Consider the following 23841-nt stretch of genomic DNA (forward strand, 5'->3'; position numbering starts at 1 on the left):
AGGGGCTTGTTGTGAGGCAGAGCATTGTCCACTGCCCCACGAAGGCTTTTGCACTGAGCTGGGGGCTCAGATTCCTTAAGCTGTATCTGTGTCAGGCTGTGTGATTGCAGCCAAAGGGGCTGCAGTATTTCTGCTTCCACAAGCTGTTGACTGAAAAAAAATACCTGAAGTACCTGTTAAAAGTTTTAAGCTCTCAATTGTCATGGTGTCCTAAGCTGAAGAATCAACTGTATCCAAACTTCACTGGCAAAGTGAATAGGGCTTTGCTGTGCTGTCCCAGTATTCCCCAGTCTCTTCTGGGTTCCATCTGCAGAGTCAATAAAATGGTGGCAAATGAAGTTGAGTTCTAGTGAAAAGGGCTCTTTAGGGCAGCAGTAAAATAGTGAGTAAGCAAGAACCCCTTGCTGCGGGGGCCAGTTTAATTGGTCTGGCTTGTTTTATGAGACAGGTTTTATGTTTAAACTTGCACATGGCCCGGGAGCGACTCTGCAGCAGGGCATCACTCTCCGGCATGGGTCCTCCAGGAACGCAGCCGGGTTAATTACACCTCACCGAGCAATCCCACCTCGCAGAGCAGCTGGCATCAGTCATGGCATGAGCCCAGGGGCTCAGAAAATGGGAACAGGAGCTAGCACCAGAGCTGGGACTGCCTGTGACAACTGTCCCATGTTGCCAGACCAAGTAGGGAGCTTGGGAGGCACCGCCCAGTGCCCGTCTTGCATCCTCTGGCATGTGCCCAGCTCTTGGCTGGGTATTACCATAGCCGTGCCAGGTAATCTCATCCTCTCCCTGTGCCTCTGATTCCCCCTGTGAATGGAAGTGGAGGAGCTGAAGCTATAAAAGCCTTGTGCAAATGGGAGCAGCGTGGTGGTGCTCCAGGCCGCTCCTGGTGAGCGTCTCCCCGCGCGGGGCTCGGAGCCTGGCTTTTCTCACCGCGCTGAGGCTGTGCAGGCGCACGGGCGCGGGAGGAAAACCTCCTGCTCTGGGGGAGGTAAAAGCGAGGCCAGTCCACTCCTGGTGTGACATGGCCACCTCCAGGGCCGGGCAGAGTGAGTGCTTACCCACCCACAGCCTTCCTCAGAGCTGTTTAGATAAGGACTGGGAAAGCCCTGAGCAGTAGTAAGTAATTATTCAAGTCAGGTTTTGGAGTTAGTGGACCGAAGCAGGGCAGGAAACTGCCTTCATGCTGTGTGCTGCAGCCAGCTCCCCCGTGTCCTCTTAGCTCCACGTTCATAGAATCATGGAATGGTTTGGGTAGGAAGGGACCTTAAAGACCATCTAGTTCCAGCCACCCCCCTGCCATGGGCAGACACACCTTCCACTAGATCAGGTTGTTCAGAGCCCCATCCAACCTGACCTTGAACTCTTCCAGGAACAGGGCATCCACAGCTTCTCTGGGCAGTTCAACTGCTGCTGCAGGCTCTCAGAGGCTTTGCTGGTACATCTGAACACCATCTCTGCAATTGCCTAAGGCTGGAGTTAAATGACAGGGTGCAGCATCACCCCAATCCTCCCTTGCTTCTGAGAGCTGCGCCTGGCAGGGCACAGACAAGTGCTTTGAGCGTTGCTGCTGAGCTCACCATGCTGGCTTCTCTGCAGAAAGGCACTGGGGAGGACATCCTGCTCCCTCTCTGCCTTGTCCAGCTGCTGCTCTGCCTCTGACGCAGTCGGGAGCACGGAACAGGCTGCTGCTGGTGGTTGTGGGGTTGTTTTTTCCATCAAAAGGAATGCTAGTGGGAAAGGCTGCCTTTGGGGACTCCTTTTGCAGAACCTCTCAGGCTGTGCCATGCTCTGAGCTGGTGAGACATGGAGGAGAAGACCTTCACCTGGGAGTGCCTGGGGCATGGGTATCAGATTGGGGTGCGTGGGGTGCACATATCAGGGTTGGGGTGTCCGGGGTGCAGGTACGGGGGTTAGGGTGTGCAGGGTGCAGGTATTGGGGTTAGGATGCCCGGGGTGTGGGTGCTCAGGATGCAGGTATCTGGGTGGGGTGCCCAGGGTGCGGATATCGGGGTTGGGGTGCCCGAGGCACAGCAGCCCCTGCACGGGATCTCAGGACCCGGCAGAGGGTGCTGTGTCTCCACCGCCTCTCCCGACTCCAGCTCCAGCTGTTTGGCACTTGCCTCTGCCTCTGTGCATGATGTTTGTAAGAGTTTGGGCATGTCCATTTGGTTCCCATCTCCAGTGCCACCCCCAACATCCAGGCCAGGTTCTTCTGTCACTGGGGACATTCTTAATTCACAGGAAATAGGAGAGAGTTTAATTGTTTTCTCCTCTCTCTATTTTTTTTTCCTTTTTTTTTTTTTTTCCCATGCAGCTGAACAAAAGGTTCATCCTCAGTTTTCTCCATGCCCATGGGAAGCTGTTTACCAGGATTGGGTAAGTGTGCAGGATGTTTATTTTATTTTCCTACATTACAAGTCTTTTTGGAATTTAATATTGTTAGCAACTAAGCTGTGTTTGGAGCTGAGGGCACAGGGTGTGAATTCTTGCAGGCCTAGCCTCCTGGTTTTTATTCTCCTTACCCGCCCTCTGATCCACACTGCTTATAGCTTGGGCTTTTCCTTCCCCCCACCACAAAGCCTGTTCCTGGCCATGCACTGGGACCCTCTGGCAGAGGCTGAGCTCAGATAGTTGATACACACACAGGAGGGACTAGATGGTGTTTTCTCTCTCCCATCATCTAACCATGCTCCCTCCCCTTTAATTTCTGGGTTTACCCTCCCCTCTTCTACTCTCCCCGACCCTTGAAGAGCTCTTGGGGGGGCTCCTGGTGGCTGTTGCCTGCGAGGAGCACAAAGCCATCGAGGCAAATCCATGTGGTGGCTGAAAGCTGCCGTCTGGAGCTTGTCAAGACAAGCCTTGCCCTTCATCTCCTTGCTGCCATTTCGGTGAAAACCTCGTAGCTGAGAGCTGCCCTGGCTGTGGGAACTGGTTTGTACAAAAGTGCCCTTGGCAATGGCTGTCAGAAACTGGTTTCAAGTAATTGAGCAGCTACCCTTGAAGCAAAGCAAGCCTGATCCCAGCCTGGGCTGTGATCCCAGCCTGGGGGACATCCTTATGACCCAGAGGGCAGAGCTCAGCCTCGCAGCCGATGGGCTTCCCATGGAGCTGTCTCTGCTCTGGGTCCAGACTGGCCCTCACTGTCGGGATGGGGCTGTGTGGGAGCAGCTGTTGAGGAGAGACCTTGCCTGAATCCAGACAGTCCCTGGCAGTGGTGGTCTCTGCTTGAGCCTGCCAGTGCCTCGGAAGCAACTGGAGTTTCATGAGCTCTGTTGGCTCCCTCAGTCTCTTGCAGAACTGTTGGCTACAAGTTACAGGGCTGAGAGACGTTTTCCAAGCCACGTAGGTAAAGGTAGTGTGGATTCAAAGGGGCATCTTGTCCCTGCTATTGGGGTTTTTTGACTCAGATATACAGTTCTCTCCCCTTTCCCTCCTGGAGTGGGGAAGCACAGCAGTGCAGGGCAGTGCACATTTGGTGCTTCCTCCACCCAGCACTTTCTGGGATGACCACTCTGGAGTGTCACATGCTTCATCTTGGGCCCTTCATAAACAACGGGAAGCAGGAGCTGTGCTGGCCAATTTGTTGAAGAGTGTCAGGGTGAGGGGGAGAGCCATCGGCTCTCTGCCTGTGCTCTTGATCTCTCCCTGAGTCACAAGGCACTGATTATCTGCTCCCGGGCAGGAGCCTGGCCTGCGGTGAGGAGGCAGAGCTGGATGTCCTCCTGCCTACAGGAAAAGAGGAGAGCTGCAAGAGCCCATGAAAGGTTTGGGAAGTGCAGGGCCGAGCATCCGGGGGGCTGCTGGTCCCCGGCGCTGTGGGGCCGTGCTCGTGGCCAAGCTCTGGTCGAACAGATGCCAGCAGGGGATTAATGGGGATGTTGCTGAGATCAGTTGCACATTTGGCTCCTGGGACTCTTTTGAAATTAAGATGCAGCGTTTGAGGCAGTTGCTTCCCAGGCCAGTCATTTAGAAAACCCAAGCATGTTTAATGGTAGAATATCCCCTGAAGTACTTAGAAGGGAACTAGAAAGTAATACCATGACACAGGAAGAGAAGATCATCCAGCTCTGTTAAACAGCTTCCGTGCTTAAAATAGGTAAAAGGTGAGGAATAGCTGAGTTCTCTTTGGGCAGGATCCTTGGTGATTTATCTGTAAAAAATATGGAAAAGATGATGTTGCCCTAATTGGACTCTTGCTCCTAAAACCACAGGTAAGCAATTTATTAAAAGCTTCCGCTCAGCTCCTGACCTGCTGGTTCTGAGCTCAGTGGGGTTACTGCACGCCGTTCCAGATGTGCTGTGGTATCAAAGCACAGCTGGTGGGGCTGAGGAAGCCCTCATTCCTTCTTGTTGTTATTCCCTGGCAATAATCTTCATCTGCTCACTAACAACCCATCCTGCAAAGGTCTCCTCCATCCCCAGAGTCCTGTCTGCCCTAGGAGGATGTTGCTGGATACACTGGAAGTGGTCTGAGATTTCTCAAAGCTAGGAAGTCTTTAGAAGCAATCAGTTCACTCTAATTCCCTGGCTGTGCCCCAAATCCAGGGAAGTTGCCTCTTGCAGGAAGAGCAGTGCTTTTGTTTCAACGGAGCTACTCTATTCTGCACAGCTACAAACTATGAGGGGCCTGTTTGTTGCAGCCCATGTTTTTGGGAAGGTAATAGTGACTTTGAATTGCTCCAGCAAACAGTGCCGGGGGAGAGGGTACCCTGCTGCTAGGCGGACTCAAGTGTTGAAAGGCACCCCTGAAATATGGCTAAGAAGAAAGCCATTTCTGTCTTTAAAAATAGAGCTATCACTGTCTTGAAAGTGTGTTGGGGAAGCCCAGCAGAATTGCCCATGTGGGTTACCAGAAGTGGCTCGTTAATCCAGCCTGTAGCGTGCTGATATCACAAGATCTGAATCTCTTGGGGGAAAACAGAGGAAATTGCTATGGAGGCCCCTGAGGTCGCCTGTCCCAACTCCACAAAGGGTGAGGCATCTGGGTTTTGGCTCCCTCGCTCCCATGTGGACACCCAACAATGTCACTGGTAACTGGAGCGGACACTTGCTGGGAGATACTCAGTCTGCGGGGTCTGGCTGTGGCTTTTTCTAGTGTAGGAACAAGAATTAGTACAGCAAATGCAGCAGAAGAGGCAGTGGGACAGAAGAACCTTCCCCCCCTCAATAGTTTCCAAGGTTTTGAGCAGCTTCTTGGTTATAAAGTTGTCTTCATGGGATACCAGGTGAGGACTCTCTGGGAGGGCTGTTGTGGCCAACCACATCCCTCTCATTTTTGGGAACTGACTGTGCTCTCTGCGATCAGTTTTTGACCCCACTTCAGCTGGGAGGTTGCTGAGGATCCAACAGCTCTGATAAAGTGACCTCAGCTAATTTCCTTAGTGATGAAGAGCAGGATAAACGTGTCAGATTTCCGTGGGTGCCTGTGGATGGTGTTGAAAGCACACCCCATCCCCAGCCGTGGCACCGCAGCCGCGGGCTGCTGTGTCCTGACGCGCGACGGCAGCGCTGTGGGCTGCGGGGACCCGCTCCAGCTTTGACGTTGTCAGCAGCTACACGAGCCGGCGAGTCCCTGTCCTGTGGGGCTCGAAGTGATGAAGTTTAGGGGCTCAGTCAGAGTGCTGGGGAGTGTGTAGCCCTGGGGGGGAAAGGGGCTCAGTGCCACGGGATCCGATCCTGCAGCGCGGAGCCCAGGGGCCGGCACCACTCTGGAGGAAGCACGCTCTGGCCAACGTTCAATGCACTGGAATTGCCACATCCGCAATGTGGCACCAGTGTGTGCATTCTGCTGCAGCCTGGGTTTCTTGGGAGTCCCATGGGCTGCTCCTGGTCCAAGTGAGCTGCTGGCCCCTTGGCACCCCTCCCAGATTGGTAGAAGTCAGTAGAAAAAAATGGTTGGTCAGAAGTGACTCATAAAGGCCGTGTTTTCCTGCCAAAGGAATGCTGCCTGTCGGTCACAGAGCAATCCCTCACTGCCATCTCTTAGGAAGGCTTCAGCTGCCTCCTTTGCAGCCTGCACCTTCATACCCTATGGCTCCTGGACAGGAGACAGCACCCAGGGATTCCCCTTTCCCCAGGAGATGTGACATGGGGTGAGCCATGTCGACTTCCTGCCCTGCATCCCGGGGCACAGCCTGCACTCTACAGCCTCTCTCTCTGTCTGCAGGATGGAGACTTTCCCTGCAGTGGCCGAGGAGGTCCTGAGGGAGTTCCAGGTCCTGCTGCAGCACAGCCCCCCTCCCATCGGAAGCACCCGCATGCTCCAGCTTGTGGCAATCAACATGTTTGCAGTGTACAACTCCCAGCCCAAAGGTACCACGTGCTGCTTTAGGGGAACTGGGGTGGGGTTCAGCCACTCTCCGTGGCCGAGCTGCTCATGTGGAGAAGGGTGGGGGGGACACACCAGCTGGGGACAGATGGGGAGGCGGAGCAGTGTTTGGATGCCTGCGGGTGTCGACACAAAGGGACCTTGGCTGCGCTTCCGTAGAGCTGGCTGAGGTGTCTGAGGAGTGAGGAGGCATCACATCTCCCTCGAGCCTGAGTCATCAGCACAGAAGTAAGACACTGCTTTACTCCCAGCATTTAACGTGGGCCCTGCTCAGCATCTCTGCTGGCACCAGAAGGGCTGGAAGGGTCTCGGAGGCCTTGACTGTTGGGTGAGTGGCATTGCCTGTGACTGCTTGTGTCCGTGCAGGTGCCTGGGGGATGTGATGCCACTCTCTGAAAGGCCAGGCTGGAGCCTGTGCCCCATATTAAGGCACCTAGAGAACAAAGCAAGATCTAATGTTACTTATCCTCCTCCTCTCACCTCCTCCATCCACCTAGGAGCCTGAATGTGGACTCTACCATTGACAGGTTTAATCTGTTGGTCAGCAGAGATGCCACCAAACCCAAGCCTCTTCCACTGAGTTTAAAATGATGCTTCCAGGGGATGTGTTTTTCCCTGTGTCCCCCCCGACACACACTCAGCAGCAGGTACTCAGGTCTACCTGAGCTGTTTGGGAGCAGGGATGGGGCTGTGCTCCCTGGGTGGGAGGAAGTGGCATTTCACATGCCGATGGCTTGGGATTTGGATCCCAAAGATGAAGGCCTCCAGCTTGATGGATTTCAGCTAAAGCCACCATGTGGGCGATCAGGCTGAGCCCCAAAGAGCTGCTGCTGGAAGATTTCTCCCTCGTGAACCAGTTGGCCACTTGTCAGGCTGGTGGTTAGTGGCCAAGGTCAGCTGATGGATGAGCCAGCACCAGCCGGAGGGCTGGGAAGTGGCTCCCGTGTGCCGTGCCTGCCTTGCAGGCGTCCTCCTCTCCTGGGGGAAGCTCAGGGGGAGCTTTCAGTCCTGCTGGTGAGGCAGCCACGCCCTCCCGCCTACCAGATGCCAGCCAACGACGGCATGTTTATCTTTGAGCTGCAAAGTGCTTTATGATTATAAGCAAATGCCTCTGCGTGACGGTAATTATTATATTAGTAATATTAATAATACCCCTGGTAGGTGAATTAGCAGTGGTGTCTGTGCTGCAGACTGGAGCGGGTGGTAAGGAGAGGAAGGGATTTGTCTGGGCTGGATGGCAAACCCCTGTGGCAGAGCAGGAAGCGATCCCAGCTCTCAGACCGCTGGACCATGTTCTTCCATCCGTACCCAAGTTGTGGGTGTGTGTGAGTGAAAAAGAGAGCACTTTTTTTCTCGTGAAAAGTAAGTGTTCTCTGAGTTATCTGCCTCCTGTGTGGGTAGCTGCCAGCTGCTCCCAGCTTTCAGATCTCTGGAGAAAGCAAACCTCTTCCTGCTGGGGACTGCAGGCTGTGTGCGGAAGCAGGTGGCAGTGCTCATGGAATGCCTGCAGGTCGGATGGCACCGTGGCTGCCATCTGAGGCCAAGTGCCTTGCAGGGATTTCCCTAAGGACTCTTTGCTCTGGTGACCCTGAAATATTGCTGGGAATATTGTTGGCCAAGCAAATCCTGTTGTCGGTGCAAATGCCCTGGTGGTCTCTTGAGTGCTCGTACGCCAAGTGCTGGCACTGCACAGGTGGGGCTTGGTGCCCATGCTGCCATACTGGGAAGAACTGGCTGCAGATGGAAATAAAAAGCAAAGCAGCAAAGGGTCAGGAGTTTAGAAGGCAAGGAGGAATGTTTGCTGTATGATTAGCAAATGCCCAGCACAGAGCAGGGGTGCTGGCTCCTTCCCCAGCGTGTGGGTTGCTGTGGGCAGAGGCCTGGCTGGAGCATGTGGCAGGAATGCTGTCGGGAAGGTGCGGGTTTCCATTTCCCAGCACATGAGTCACCTCCCTGCGCTGCAGCAGCATGGGCAGCAGCAGGAGCGAGGGGGCTGAGCCGCCCCTGTGAGCCTGTGGGAGGCTGGCGGGGCACAGGGAGCAGTCCCACCCTGCCTGCATCCCAAATTGCCAGGAAGTGTTACTGGGGAGCCGGCCGTAGTCAGAGCTTGGCTGTGTCTGCTCTGTAGCGCTGGATCTAACTTTGCTGTTGGACCAAACAGCCTCCAGAGATCTCCTCCTACTGAAATCCTCCTGCAAATCTGGGATCAGAGCGTGTCTGTGTCCTTCCCATCGCACGGGCCTGTCTGACCTTCAGCTGCGAGCTCGCGGTAGCAGGAATTGATCCGTGGGTTCTCTCCGGGGCCGGGAGGGAGGTCTGTCCAAGAGCCTCTCTTCCCTGCTCTCCAGGGGTGTTCTCTTCAGGGACAGCTGCTCCCTCCCGCCCCTGTCATATATTTCCAGGTCTCTGGAGACCCCGTTACTCCTGAGAAACTTGTAAATGTGCTTGTTTCCCTGTGTCTGGTGTCTAATGAAACCCTGGTGCTGGGATCCAGTGGTGCTGGCAGTTGTGTCACAGTGTCATGGGCCGTGGTCCCTCAGGGGTGCCCCTGTCCTGGTGTGTGACCCCTGTATGGCAGGTGTGGCATGTCCTCTGTATCTCTGCTTCCAACCACTGCCACTCTTTCATAAATCAACCTGCACAAGGTCACCATGTGCTCTTCTGACAGGATGACTTTTTTTGAGGTGCACTGAGGTGTTTGAACCGGTTTCAGAGCCAGCCAGCTGTGAGCAGCACGTGGCATTTCACATCCTCCTCCCACGCAGATTGCTGCTGTGGCTACCTGAACCCTGCAGTGGTTGCCCAACCAGGGCTCAGGTGAGCACTGCAGAGCCCTGTGGCCTGGGCTGGTGCAGCAGCTCAGCTTATCCCCAGGGACAGCACCAGGCATGCCGGAGCTGGTCTCAGCTGCCTGTGCAGCCGGGCAGCACTGGGAAGACCCTGGGAGATGAATTGGATCTGTTGTTTTCTCTGAGAGAGGAAGCCAAAGAATTCCCACATGAAGTGCTTCCCCTGCTGTTCGGCATCAAACGGAGTGTTCCTGCATTGTCCAGGGAGACAGGAACACGCCGTGCAGCCAGTGAGGGTCCCACTGACCCGTCTGTCGCCTGTCAGGAGTGTTCGAGGTGTGAAAAAGCTTCTTGTAGACCTCAAACCCATGGGGCAAGGAGTGCTCACCCAGGGGAGAGAGGCAGAGAGAGGCAGCCACTCTACACGGCAGAGACTTGCAGTTGCTGGAGCTTTCCATGACAGGACATAGGTACCCACCACTGTCTTGGGCCATCCTGGGGTCTGGCTGGGGCGGGACCATTGTGGGGTGGCCCGTTTAACAGTTTGGTAGCCATCTGCACAACCAACTCACAGGGAAGCTTGGATCCCTTTATCCCAACCACAAGCACTCCAAGAATTTTAATTTTTTTTTAATTCTGTAATTTGGGGAAATAAAACTCTGGTTTCTGAAAAGACTAATTGAAGCCGTGCTTGCGGCAGGGGCATCTCGGTGAGTGGAGGGAGAGAAACCCCCTCCCAGCCCATCTGTGCCCAATTTACTCCGATCTGGCCTCTCTGAGGCTTTTTTCTTTCTCTCTCTCTTTAATAATTTGTTTTATAATTCCTGGAATCAAACCCATCTCAGACACACTGTTTTATTTTACTGTATTATTGGATTATACTTCCTATAAATCACTGGATGTTATTCATAGGCCACCACCAGAATAACTTCCCCTCTCCCCCCCCACCCCCCCGACGGCCCCGCATTCCAAACAAGCGCACACCAAAGTGGGGGTGCAGCAGCACAGGGCACCCTAGAGACACTTCCCGGAAATCCCAGCAAATTTGCCTGGCTGCGGGTGTGAAGCATCAGGCTGCAGCACCTGGATGCCTTCTGGCACTCTCAGGCCGGTCGCGCTGTGCCGTGTGGAGGTTGTTAGGAGGTCGGGCTTAGGTGGAAGTGGAGAGGGGAGGGGGCTGCCATATGTGCATCCTCAGCACATGTAGGGAATGAAGTTGCATCCTCCTGGGGCCGAGCAGAGTCAGGGCACAGAGAGAGAGGCACGGGGAGGGTCTGGCCAAGTGCGCGGCTTTAGCTGAGGATTGGGAAAGTGCCTTGTGTTTCAAGCAGAGGAAAGTGGCACTTTGGGCAGGGTGACCAGTGTATAGGGCTTCCGCTCTACCGACCACAGTGGATGAGGAGGAAAACCTACTGCTTGCGCTCTGGTAGTGGAACTGTGCTCATGTGGGATATGAGGGCTCCAGGGGGCAGCCAGCGTGGCAGGGGCAGGCTGGGCTTTGCTTCGCAGCCCTCTGGGCTGTGTCTTCTCGAGTGGAACATGGTTGGGTTCTCTATGCAAGGTAGCATTGCCTGGGAAACCCTAAAGGTTTGTGCAGAAAGGGAAGTTTCACATCCCACTCCCTGCAGCAGATTCACAGCAGTGCCTGTCCCCTGTGCACTGCCACACTGGTGTACTCAGAGCAGTGTCGGGTAGGTCAATACTGCACAGGCTGCCAGGTTGGAGATACTTTGCCTGGCTCAGAGAGCTGCTGTCACATAGCAAGTGTGTGCTGACTGCAGCCTTTGCAAGAGTTTCCTATTGCATGTGGCCCTGCTTGCTCCTTGAACATCTACACCAGCTTGAGGTGCTGATCTTGCCAGATGTAACGAAGGATCTGCGGTGTCTAAGCAGGTACAGGACTTCCCCTTTTCCATGTAGCTCAGCACCCAGCCTGGCTGAAGAGGATCCCGAGGACCCCCTGAAATCAGGCTGTGCTGTGGTAACCAGCAGCCTTCCCTGCTGCCATCCTACTGCTGCTCACAGCCCTGTGCTGGACAGAGCAGGTTTTGCTTTGCTAACCGCAGCTGCTCAGGCTTGAGATCTACAGCATGAATCCTTAAAATATCCCCAGAGATGATGCAGAGGCTGGTGGTGTCTGCCCTCAGCAGAACCTCGGCTCTGACCATTGCCACAGTCTTGTTTCTGCCGCTCGGACCCAGCTTTGCTCAAAGAGCTCACTGCAGCATCAGAAAGGGCTCAGAGGAAGCATCGACTGATCACCTGCAGCAGCTTCATCTCGGTGTCTTTTCATGAAGCTGTAACCACATCTTGCATGTTGGAGCTGACAAAAGGTGTCGGGAGCCGAATGCAAGAGAGTCCGGTGCATCTGCCTGAGTTTAAAAATAAAGCAGTGCTGTAGGTAGCTGCCTTGGTTTGGTGGAGTTTTAAATTAGGCACAAAAGAAAGCTTAATAAACCTCAGGCTGTAGATAGCAGCAGCACCTTGGTCTTTCCTGGTATGGGGAGCAGAACTGAGTTCTTTTCTCTTAATTCCCCTCTCTGCATGGTAAATATGTGCTTCAGCAGAGTCCAGCTGGCACCTTGGAGCAGGCAGTGCTGTGAGCCATGGCAGCTTTGGGCACAACAGGGAGGTCGATGAAGACATCGCGTTGCAGGGCTGTGTCATGGGGATGCTGAGCATCTGCAGCCCTGCACTCCATTGAGAGCAGAGCCTGAGGTCCCTCCAGCTGCCTGGGGTACTTGGTTTGCAGTGCAAACACAGCCCACTTGGTGCAGGAGAGTTGAGCAGTTTGGTAACTGGCTTTCTCTGGGTGCTGGGGCTTCAGTCACCATACAGCAAGTGTGGACTGAGGTGTCTGTACTCAGGTCTCCAGCTGCACTTGGCAGTCACTGTGTGACTTTCCCTGTGAGACTGGGCAGTGCTGTCAGTGAGGTGGTGTTAAGACATAGCACTTCCCAAGGCCTTAAGTTTTGAGGAACTGGATGTTTAATTCATCCTTCCTCTCCCTTCACATTGCTGCTTGTATTTGCTTTGTGTTTAAGTTGTAATTAGGAGAGGAAATGCAGAGCAGGGCTGGCTGGTGATGGTGTCCATCCTTCTCTGTGCTGCCTGCTTCGCACAGATTCTCTAGAGCTATCAGGTTCTGAGATGTCACTGCCTGGGCAAAGGGCTTTTACACTTTAACCTGTTGCCAAGTGATGTCTGCTGCCAGCTGTGTCCATACACAGGCCAGACCTTGGATGTGTGAGCAGCAGGAAGGGGTGAGGTGGTGTGGGGAGCGATACCTGCATCGCTTATCTCAGGAGCCACACAACTTCCTGTGCTGAGCCTCCTGAGAGACATGGACGTGTCCGGAGGTGGCAGCTGACCCTCCAGGGTTTCTCCTTTGAGCCATTGGGAATGCTGGAGGTTGGCACAGTTGCTGGGAACTGTCGGCGCCTCTCCCTTCAGGGAAGGAAGCTGTCTCGGACTTGAGACACATCAGCAAAGTTCAGGTAAAATAATTCTGGCCCAGACGTGTCTTCAGAGTCTCGCTCTTGGGCTCTTGAGGCTGGTGGCAGCAATGTTTAGACCAGAGTCTTCCTTTGCTTATTCCCCTCTGTTTCCTGTTTAAAAGGCAGATTGTCACATATTTGGGGATTTATTTACCGTAATTGGAGTTATTTTCCTGGCTGCTGGCTTCTGCCCTCTGATGCAAGACTCCTCAGTGAAACGTGTGTCCAGAAAGCCATGTGACTTTTTTTCCCCTTGCCACAAGTGCCAGCAGGAGATGTAATAATCAGTGCGCTGCAGGGAATTTCCACTGGCAGTTCAGGTTTCTGAAATCTAGACGTTGGCTTGGGAGGCAAAAGATTGAGCAGGGCTTTGTGGCAGGGAAGGGAAAGGTTTCCAGCAAAACCAAGTGTTGCTAGTGTGTCATACTCTCCAGTCCTGCCCTCCAGCCCAAGTGCAGCAAAGTCCCCATGGAGTAGTGTCGGATAAGCTGGCTGGGGGCTTCTGCCCAGTCTGCCTGTCACACAAGCACACCCTTACATCTGCCTGTGAAGCTGTTCCACCAAATGCAGGGTGATACCGAGATCTTGTTTCAGGGCAACAAACAGAGGGGAAATGATTTGTAATCACAAAGCCTGAGTCTGCTTTAGAGCCAAGCTTCAGCAGCCCGAGCAGCAAGTCAGGACAGAGCCAGGGACAGGCAAGGCCAGGTTGGAGGGGCTTTGCTCTGGTGCCACCAAGGCATGGCCAGCTCTGTGAATGCTAAATCCAACCCACTATTTCAATGAAGAAGCAGCATTGCTGTGTAAAGTGAAAGGCAGGAAATGGAGCACTGGCACTCTCTGTCCATCTGTCCTGCTGTAAAATAAGAGAGGAGGTGCCTGAGACAGCTCTCCCGGGGTTCTGCATCACCCCTGCTTTGGTGGTGGAGAAAGAGGGGTGCTAGGGAGTCAGAGTGGGGTACACCAGGTGCAGCAGCTTTGGTGAAGCTTTAGATGTTTGCAGCATGACAGGAAATCCTCTCGCTTTTGAAGAGATGTTTCTGATTCTTTAATGTGCCTTGCACCTTTGATTTCCTCGTGCTTCTGAGCAGCACCGACTCAATTACTGTATTTCTATTTAATTCTCTGAGAGAACAGTGTATAATTAGGCTAATTATGGTGCTTTGTGAAGTTGTAAAACTCCTGATTGAGCTTGCGGGGCTGTTTTATAACCTGCCAGGTGTAGGCAGGGAGGGCTGCCCGCCCCGTGCCCTGTGCAGGTTTGAGTGCAGTCTGCCAGCTCGGTGAGGGAGCTTTCTCCTGAGGGCTGCCCAGGGGGCTCAGCCCCTGCCAGCTCCATCCTGCCTCCATCTTCTCTCAGGCTGTAGCCCCTCGATGAATCATGTGCCTGGTGCTGGGGGGGCTTCAGCTGAGAGCAAGTACCCTTGGCAACTTGTTGGGATCTCTTGCCTTAATGCTGAGATCAGGAATGGCAGCCTAGCCAAGACTGTGTTTCTACTTTCGAGTGCATTTGCAGTGAGGAGGTGACCCCACATATGTTTATGCGTGGAGATCTTTTATTTTCCCTGACTGGGGTCTGCCCGAGGCTGCGTGTGCTGTGCAGCAGGTTCTTGGCAGCACAGCGCTGGCTCTGCCTGTGCTCAGTGATGGTCAGGAGGAAGGTGAGGGCTTGGTTAGTGTGACCTTTGGGAGTCACCCTGGCTGTGTGATGCTCAGTCCAGCTTCACAGACCAGGACAGTTTAATCCTGGCTGGGTGACAGCCTTGAAGGTACACGGTCCTTGTCTAATGGAAGGGTCATTTTTAATGCTGTTTGATGTGGCTTGTGATAGCTGTGGATAACGTGGCTGTAGGGGTGGCTCGTGGGTCGCAGTCAGAGGGCACAGGTGATTTGTCTGTCCCTGAGGATCTCAGGTCCTCCAACCTGCAGGATGGGACGAGAGGCAGACAGGAGCATGTCGTGGTGGGATGGGAGATGCCCTGCAGGGGTGGGTTTGGCTGTGGAGTTTCTCCATTCCCCTTTCTCCCCTCCCTCCCAGGAGCATGTGTGTGTCCCCTGACCCCACCTGGGTGAACTCCTGGTGCTTCTCAGTCGGCCCCAGGAGCGGAGCAGGGGCGTCTTGCGTAAGCAGCGCCTGCTCTCTGGGTAATGGCACAGGGACGGAGAAGGAGGCGCAGGCTGCCAAAGGCGGGTTTGGGAACAGCATAAACCCTTCAGCGCGGGGCTCGAGGAGCCAAGGGCTGACAACCCTCATGCCTGGTGCTGGGAGCAGGGCTCATCCCGCCTGGGGGGCCCCAACCGTGCGCGGGGCCATGGCAGGGAGCGGCGAAACGCGGCCACATGGGCTCGTGTGGCTTTAAAAAGCAGGCGCAGCGGAAGTGATGCTCCAGGGCCCATCTGCACAGGGAGCGGGAGACGCACCCCAGCTGGTGCGAGGCCCTGGCAGCCCCGGGAGCTGCCGTCTGTTGGGGTTTACTGCTGTCTACATTGAAACACGGCTTGGGAAGGATGGGAGGGGGGGTCGGTGGCACGGTGCCAGTCCCGGTTCGCCTGGCCTTCTCGTTCCTCTCTCCTCCTCCTCCTCCTCCTCCTCCTCCCCGCTCCCTCCAATGCTTTAAAGTCACATTTCCAGGCCAGACATAGAATTAATCTCTGGGCACTTCACATTGCTGGCAGCGCAAAGCAGGATGTGGGATCTTTTTTTCTCTCTCTCTGCGTCTTGGCTGACTTTTTTACCTCTCGAAGAATTTGGAAGGGCCGTGAGATTCCCCCCGCCCCCCCTCGCCTCAGTGCCGTGCAGTTTTTCAGCACGCTGATCACCCTGCTGTGGCTTCACCCTAATAGATTTCATATGCTGACACAGTTGACATCAGTACCAAACTATTTTACATGTGATCTGGTGTATTTCCTGAGGAAATCTGCAAGATATTTATTAAGAACTAATAAAATAAACCTCTCCATGAGCTTTTAGGTAGTTTTCAATTTTTCATGTCTCTCTCGTTTCCTCTTATCAATGAGTTTCTATTTTCTCCCTCCTCTCTGACCATTGGAAAAGGAAACAAAAATAAATGTTTTAAACCGTTCCTGAATGGACACTGGGAATATTTCTGTAGTGATGTATTAGCAAAGTTGTATTTTTAGGGCTGTATTGTCAAGACTAAAAATATCCCGCTGCAGTGCATCCTTTTTATAGGGCTTTGTGTGTGTGTGTGTGTGTGTGTGTGTGCACTGAACGTTGTACAAGTTTGCACCAACGTGTAAAGGTCTTTGTACTACTGCGGCGTTGCCTCCCCATCGCAGCTGGAGTCCATTAGGCCTTGGAAATTAGTGCAATCCTGCTTAAGAAAGGAAAAAAAAAAAAAATTAATCAATCTTGCAGAGCCGCGTTTCCCCAGCTGAGCTGGGATACCTGCGTGGCAGCCCCGGCTCACATGGGCTGGTGGGTTCCTGCCACGGAGGGTGTTCCCTGATGGAGAGCAGCAGCTCCGCTCTCTCTGTTCCGTGCCGAGCAGCGGGGTTAAGGGTGAGCTGGGCTGTGGGCTGCAATCACCCAGTGGGTTCCTGCTCATTTTTCATGCTCGGGGAGCCCTTTGGGGCCGCGCTGTGCTGGCAGGCAGGAGCATGTGTGTGCGTAGCTGGGAGCAGGCTGGATACTTCGCGTTTTCAGAGGAATTTTCTACCTTTCTGCTATTTCCGCCTCCTTCCCTTAACTGTGTTTGGAACGCAGAGAACCAAAGGTGGGAGCTGGGCTGAGAAGCCACCTCCCCTCTACCAGCGGTGGTGGTGGGGGGGTTGGAGGACCCCCTCCCCGAGGCTGCTCCCCCGAAGCCGCGCTGGGAGGCGACTCTGCCTCTGCCCTTGTCACGTGCGATTGATGCAGAGCCGCTTCCAAATATAATTTTCTCGCCGGCTCGCGTCCGCAGACCGTCCTCCCCCCCGGCGTAGCGCCGCGGCCGTCACTCCTTGTCCCCAGGAACAGCCTTGCGTCACAGGTAGTGGGTGCTGCGACTGACGGGGGAACCTGACGGCCGGCCGTGCGCATGGCACACGCAGCGCTCCACGGACCGCCGTGTCTCACGCTCCAGCCGGGCGAGCGCTCCCCCTCCGCCCGCCCCTCCGGCTCCGTCTCCTCTGAGTCACTCACTCGCCGTTTACTCGCGGGTGCCTTCGCTTGTAGCTCTTTTACTGTTCTTGCTGCCGTCTGGAGAGCCGCAGCCTCCCGGCTTCCTGTGGAGCGGTTCAGCGAAAGCAGTAATTAGGGCCCGTAAAAATTTATTTTATTAGCGAGAAGTGTTGGTGGGTAATTGGCCATAATTTGAACCCAGCCAGATTGGAGATTAATAAAAAAATATTTTTTATATATACATATATATATATATATATATAAAAAAAATCACAGAGATCTTTTTACCAGAAACACCAGGGCTATTAGTTGCAAACCCTTCCTGAGGCGGGTGGGACGGGGTGGTGGCTGCAGAGAGGGCGGCCAGCAGTGAGCGCCTGTGCTGTACCCGTCCTTGAGGGTGTTTGACACTGGCATGGGAAGAAAGGAAACCTTGTTTTCCAAGAACTCTGCTCTTTCTCAGCTTGATAAGCATTTAAAATAAAAGCTGCACAATTGGAATTGGCAGAGCATCCTCATTCTTTTGTCTGTCTGTTTATTTTTTTCCCCTCATCCCTCGACATGTGTGCTACAGCCCAGGGTTACTACACCCCGTGGAACCACAGGCCTGGAGCTCTGCAGGCGTGCGCCGAGCTTTGCCCACCCCCAGCCTGGTTCTTTGAAGCCTGGCAGAGCAACAGAGATCCAGCCCCGACCCTGGCAGCCTCCTGATGGCCAGGGCACTGAAGCCTGTGACAAAATGTATGTTTTGAACCCCTTTTGGTTCCCCCTTCGCTCTCAGGGCAGCAAACCCAGGGCTGTGCCTGGAGCTGGAGCGGTGGTTTTGGAAACAGGCTGTGACCGCGCTATATGGACCCAATTGCTTTGGTATTTATAGACTTGGTTAGAGTAGCTTGAGCGTGGCCAACACGGAGCGGGAGCGGTCTGAGGGCCGATGCTCATCACGACAGAGGGTGTCAGTGATTGGAGAACTCCCCGCTCCAGTCCGGGAGGACGGAAGAGCCAAGCCCCTGCACACATGTCACGCGCGGTTACTGCTGGTTGAATCACACCAGGGAGTTACTTCAGGTTACTAGTCTTGATTGTTGCTTTGGTGTAAGTTACTTGGGGCGTTACTTCAGGTTCGTAGTGCTTGTTTTCTGCTTGGCAGCCCGGGCTGGAACCTGGCTGTAACCGTTTCCCAAAGAATATTTTTGGTTTGAAAACTGAAGGTCAGCAGTTCGCAAGGGCTGCACTTGCAGCCAACTCTGTGGTTCGTCTTGTGCCACCGGGCCAGCAGCACTTGAAATCCTGATCAATTGATCTGCAACAATATGAAACCACGAAGGGCGACTGCCAGTTAAAACTCCCCGTCTCGCCCCATTTTCCCCACCCAAAGTGTCTTTCTGCCCATATCCCCTTTCTTGCCGCCTGTCTCCCTCCCTCCCTTTCGGCTGTGTATTGGAGTTTTTGTCTATCTTTTTCCATCTCTCTGTCTCTTTTCATAACAGTTTTTAATAATGTTTTAGTTAGTTCCAGCCTTTTCCCTCAATGGATCCCATTGGAAAATGCATTTGAAAGGAAACAGTTATACACTTCCCTTCCTTTGAAACTCTGTTGGCACCTTTTCCAGTGCAGTAAACCATACAACATGGATTTTCAAAGTTTCCAAACACAGACATGCTGGCGTTAAATTTATGAAAAAATATTTTATTCGGCTGTATAGTAACTATGAGTCTCTGAGCTGCTGGTCACAGTGAAATCGAAGCTCGCTTTGGAACTGCAACAGGTTTTCAAATCTCTGCAGGAAACGCAGCGGTGCTGGCTGTATGGGAGCCCACAGCTCCCTCACGTCCTCCTGGCACGAGACACAGCAGCAAACAAAAGGGGTGCTGGGGCACCCCAGGGTGAGCCCACCACCCTCCAGCGCAGCCTTTCCCTCCAAACCGCCGTGCTGGGAATGCTGCAGCAACAGTAGCTGCAGGGAACGTCGCGGTCATGCCAATCCTATCTCAAATCACAGGGGGGAAGAGGAATTTGGCATAAACCCGTGATGTCTTGCGCTTGTTAATGAATGTAGAAGGTTGAGGCTCTTTGGTTCCTGAGTGCCGTGGCGGGGGCTCAATAGCCGGTGTGAGCGCGCGCGTGCCGCAGGCTGCACGGGGGTTTGGGACCTGAGGCTCCGGCTCCGTGTAAGTTGTTGGAGCACTGAGATCATATTTTCTAATAGGGGGGCTCGGATGTTAAACTTCCTGGAATGGTTTCTCTGCGTGCTGTGGGTTTGTGCCTGTGGTCGCAGCCCTTCCCGCAGGGAATTGCTCACTTGACACCTGAGAACCTCCCTTCGCATGGCACCGCTTGAAGCAGAATTTTTTCCAAATTTCCACAGAAGACCACATCCCCCATTCACCACGAGAGGAGTGGGGGGTGAATCTGGCTGTATCCTCGTGAGGAGCGTTGCGAGGGGTTGTTTCCAAACAGAGTGAGCCTCAAAGCCTGTGCTCAGCAGCACTTGAGGGGTGGTGTAACACAGATAAGGCCTCCTGTGATTGACAAGACGATGACATGGCAAAGAGATCCCAGGCTCAATTTTCCTGTTATAGTCCTTTTGCTTGTAAAATTCCTTTCCTTTCGCATGGGAGTTTTCCAGAGAAGTCGCTGATTAAGTGTTATCATCATGCTCAGTGCCACATGGAGCGTAGGAAGAGCTAGAAGATTGAGGTCCAAATTGTTGGATAGTGTAAACTCACTGTTTTGTGCTTAAAATATCTTGGGTTTGGGTGCCTTTTTTCATGGTACCTCTAACAGGTAGCAATGGGGAACTGAGCTTGAGGAAAATACCAGTTTTCTAGCTCCTTGACTGCCCAGTTTGAGACGCAGGAGATGGAGTTCTCCTAAAAAATATAATCCTTCAGGAACTGCCTTTGATCCTGCTCAAAGCAGAGATGCCCAGTGTCTGCAGATTCCATCCCCTCTATATCACTGTGGTCAGTCAACAAGTGAGTGACTGTGCACTGGGAGGGAGGGGTTAAGGGGACTTCTGGATCCCCCTGGAAGTTCAAGACCAAGGCAAAGATGGCATCAAATTCTCCATCTTAATCCTCAAACCGTGACTCTGTCCTGCAGCCCTCAGCCCTACTGAACACATACACATGTCAGCACATCAGAACACCCTGCAGGAGGGTCTCTGCTGCCTGTTAATTTTCTGTGTTGACTGAAAATGGTACCTTGAGGGGAGAAAAAGTGATGTGTTGCTACGACGACTTTATGATGAGTAAGTGTGATGGAGTTGACTTGAAGCTGCATAGATGCCTCCAAGTCTGGTGTTCTGAGCAGTTTTTTGGATGTGTAATTTCCATATATTTCAGAAAAGCAAGCTCCCCCATGGAACCAGACTGACCTCATCTGGGATCCTCGGCTGGCACGTAAATCTAGTTGCACCACACAAGCCTCTGCCACGGCAGGAATGCTGGATGTGTGGAGCTGTTACCCTCTGGGGAGAGCAGCCACTGATGGTGCCAGCAGAGAAGTGAGGGGGCTGGAGAAGGGCTGCTATGCTGTCACCTCCCCTGTGCTGCTTCATCTCCCTTTTGCACCTCCCTTTCCCTCTCCAGTGTCTCACCTAGCTTGGTTCTTTCTTCCCTTGTCTATCCAAGCAGATGAACCAGCTGCTGCTTCAGTTGACGTGGCATGTGAGAGGTGTCTGATAATGAGCACCCAGATTTCCATAGGCCCCCACCTTGGCAAAGCATGATGGAGGTGGCAGAAGGCACACCCTGACCCTGCCGCTGTCCCCTGCCAAACTTCTGGTTCCTGCTCCAAAGTGTGAAGGTGCTAGGGATTTTGCTGAAACGGTCAAAGAATTTTTAACTTCAGAAGGACAATATATTTTCCCTAACCTCATTCTGGCAAATGGCTGAACCTTTGTAGTTGAAATTTTCCCAATAAATTCAACTCGAAGAAAGCTTTTGGCATGAAGGATTGCAGCCTAAATGGTTAAAGTTTGGCAAAGTTCTTAGGAACTGAAACCAGGGTCTTACAATGGAAAGTGTTAGGTAAGCATCCCTGTAGGCAGAGTGGCTGGGCTGTGCCCCACTTGGCAGGGTGTCCTGGTGCCTGGGGGCTCGGGGTGCCACTGCCTTTGGTCAGGGAGGCTGGAGAGACCAAGTGGGTGCTGGAGCAGGAGATGAGGCAGCAGTTCAGGCCTGCAGGCATTCAGTGAAGACCCTGGGATTTATGGGAGAGGGGCATGGATTTCACTTTTATGTTTTGGCGTTTGCCTTGCAAACTGACACACTGGTCCCTCAGGAAGCCGTAAAAAGAAGAGCAGCAAAGGAGAATGTGTTGAAACGGAAGCTCCACACTTTGCTGTTCCTGCCCCATCAAAGGCTCCTTTCTCCAAATGCTCCTATCTGCAGGCACTTGCTCTCATTAACTCCAGGCTTGAAGTGCTCAACAAGGTTCACCCCCGAGGAGGCAAGTTCCAGGCTCTCTGCTCACATTTGCTGCCAAGGACATGCCCACCTCCAGCATGGGCTGCCTGTTATTTACTGCGATTGTCCTGGTAAAACCTCACTCGGGGGCTGGAGGAAATCTCTTGGGAAGCCCTGTTCACACCTCCTCCCTGCTGAAAATAACATCTGACACAATTGTGGCTGGGCACATGGAGCTCCTGGGTGGGATGCTGGTAGCACTTGCCATGCTGCTATGTGCACCCAGCCAGACTCCTTGGCAGCTGAGCAGCTCGTCACCAGCCCTTTTGAGGTGAGGTTCAGGGCTCTGGCTGTGTGGAGACTTCAAGAAAGGCTCACAGATCTGTGCAGATAGAGGATAAGCCATCAGGAGGTTTCTTTTATCCTTCTGCATCACTGTAGTGCCCCTAAAACCTTTTTTCATTTCTATCATCCATGATTTTTCTTCTTTCATGTGGTGTTTTCTGTTTCATCCAGATGCTCTGCTCACCTTTGGGCCCTTTCGCCCTTGCAGTCACTTCAATCCCATCCTGCTCGTGCATTTTATGGCAAATATTCCCTCTGCAGGAAGACAGCTGGTGCCAGGCTGGTGTGGAGCTATAGATACACTGATGAGCCAACATGCCAGCTTGAAGGGACTCACTTGCTTACGAGCCAGCCAGGAGTTAGGTACATTTGGATTTGCCAGCCTTTTAGCTGCCAGACAGGTCAAATTCGTGTTGCTGTCAGTTGTTAGCAGCAGAACCTGTGGCTCTGGGGATCATGTGGAGCCTCAAGGCAGTCAGGACTTCGCTGTGCTTGTGTCATGAGTGCCAGTGTCAGCTCACGTGCTCGGAGCAGCTCCAGTGAAGGCAGTGCTGAGAAATGACAGTTTCTCTGGCAGCTCTCCAGATTTGCCAGTGTGGGTGAGACTGGAGGTGCCTTTGCCCCAGCTGTGATGGTTGAGGACTGGTGTGTCTCAGTGCAAGTGTGACTAGTGAAAACTGGGATGTGCCTCCCCAGGCACTGCATGGGCTGTTTCACATCCAAAACTGACTCCTGCAGCCACGCTGGGGTCAGGGGTGCAGAGCAGGATCCTGACCTTGCCAGCTGGGTCAAGCACCCCAAGTGTGGAGGGAGAGGTACGAAGTGCTGCTTAGTGCAAGTGGAAATGGCTTCAATCTGTGTTTTGACTGATGGGTCTTTTCAGGAAATTTCTGAGAATAACATTTCTAAAAATGGCTGCTTCTTTCCACTGATATTTCCTGGAAAAGGCTGCAGTTAATTTTAAACCACTATCCTTTTCCCTTTTCAAGTGGAAATGGCTTTGTGCTTGTCCTCAAGGCTAATGTCATTCTTTCTGCCCTAGCCTGGGTTACCTGCCATTGGCTCCTCTTGCAGGTCCTGTTGGTCTCCCAGAGCTGCAGAAATTGGGGTGTTGGGGGCACTATCTGCACATATCTACTTTTCCCATGGAAAATAATAACCATCTCTCCCCGAGTCACTTCACAATGATGTTCTTTGTCGTTGATTCCTGGCCAGTCCTGAGTACACAAGAGAGCTGTCCCTAAAGTCATTCCCAAAGCTTTGTTCATCAGGGTCAGGAAGGATATACTGAGCTGGTTATCGCACCCCAGGTGCAAGGATCCAGCCCTGCCTGGGCTTAGGGACAATCAGAGCCAAGACGAGCCGGAGGGAGCTGGCAGCACAGAGCTGTCCTGGGCAGGCAGCCCCTTCGTGTCGGGCAGAGCATGGCTTCCCCTGTGGCTCTTGGGCAGCCTGGCTGCTTCGGGTGGGAATATGTCATTAATTTTTATACCTTCCCCTGTAAACCATCGACCCTTTTTATGATGTCATGAGGGATTCCTTAATTTTGCAGCTGCTTCCTGGTTACGTCAGAGAAGAGCCTCCCGTCCTAGAGCCCAGCGCTGCAGTCCAGGACGGCTGGAAACAAATGAAGTGTTGAATATCTAATGGCTTCCACAGGGAGAGCTGCTCCATCCTCCCCAGGCCCCCAGCATTCCTCACCTCCTAGGCCTCCCTCCTTCCCTCCCTCGGACAAGTCAGGGTTTCAGCGAGGAGCAGAGGGAGCCGAGGGCTCCTGGGCGGCCCCAGCTGCTCTGGGAACACGTGCAGCAAGTTCTCCAGCGCTGCTGCATGTCTGGGCCCTGTGACTGAGACCCTCTTGGGCCTTCCTGCCTCTCCATGGTAGGGGGAGGTGCACTGGGGGCATCCATTTTATTACTGCAGCCTGAAGGTAACTTTAGGGGCCCTTCGGCCCTGTGTGCTGCAGGTGGTGATGTTCAGCTCAGCCACACTGCTGGGAGCACCGGGGCTGCCATCACGTCTCCTGTCTGCAAATTCAGAGTCGGGGAGCATCCTGCCAGGAGAGCTGCCCGAATGTTCCCAGGCTCTTTGCAGGGTATTAGCCAGGGCTGAGCCAGTGCCTCCAGGTTCTCAGGCTCTTTCAGGGGGCAGATGAGTGTGTGTGTGTGTGACTCGCCAGTTCCCAGCGAAGAGCTGGGAGTGCCAGTGACTCACAGGTCCCCTGCGAGGGGGTGTCGGGGAAATGCCCCACAGCTGTGAGCATCCCCCTCCCTTTGCTGCTTTATATTCCCGTCGGTTGTGTGCGGTCTCCACCAGCGGGACCAGCTGCCTGGGCCGGCAGCAC

General features: G+C 53.6%; 1 protein-coding gene across 4 annotated transcripts in view; it reads left to right on the forward strand.

Annotated features, from left to right (window-relative positions):
• SMG6 (SMG6 nonsense mediated mRNA decay factor) overlaps nucleotides 1–23841 on the forward strand; it is a 109480-nt gene that overhangs the window by 22911 nt on the left and 62728 nt on the right. For all 4 annotated transcript variants that reach the window (XM_050321595.1, XM_050321594.1, XM_050321596.1 and 1 more), the window contains exons 9-10: nucleotides 2318–2379; nucleotides 6170–6315. In XM_050321595.1, coding sequence (XP_050177552.1) covers nucleotides 2318–2379; nucleotides 6170–6315 — 208 coding nt within the window. The remainder of the gene's footprint in view (nucleotides 1–2317; nucleotides 2380–6169; nucleotides 6316–23841) is intronic.

Source organism: Myiozetetes cayanensis, unplaced genomic scaffold (genome assembly GCF_022539395.1).
Source record: "Myiozetetes cayanensis isolate MyiCay16 unplaced genomic scaffold, myiCay2020 scf27, whole genome shotgun sequence".
NCBI classification, from domain to species: Eukaryota; Metazoa; Chordata; class Aves; order Passeriformes; family Tyrannidae; genus Myiozetetes; species Myiozetetes cayanensis.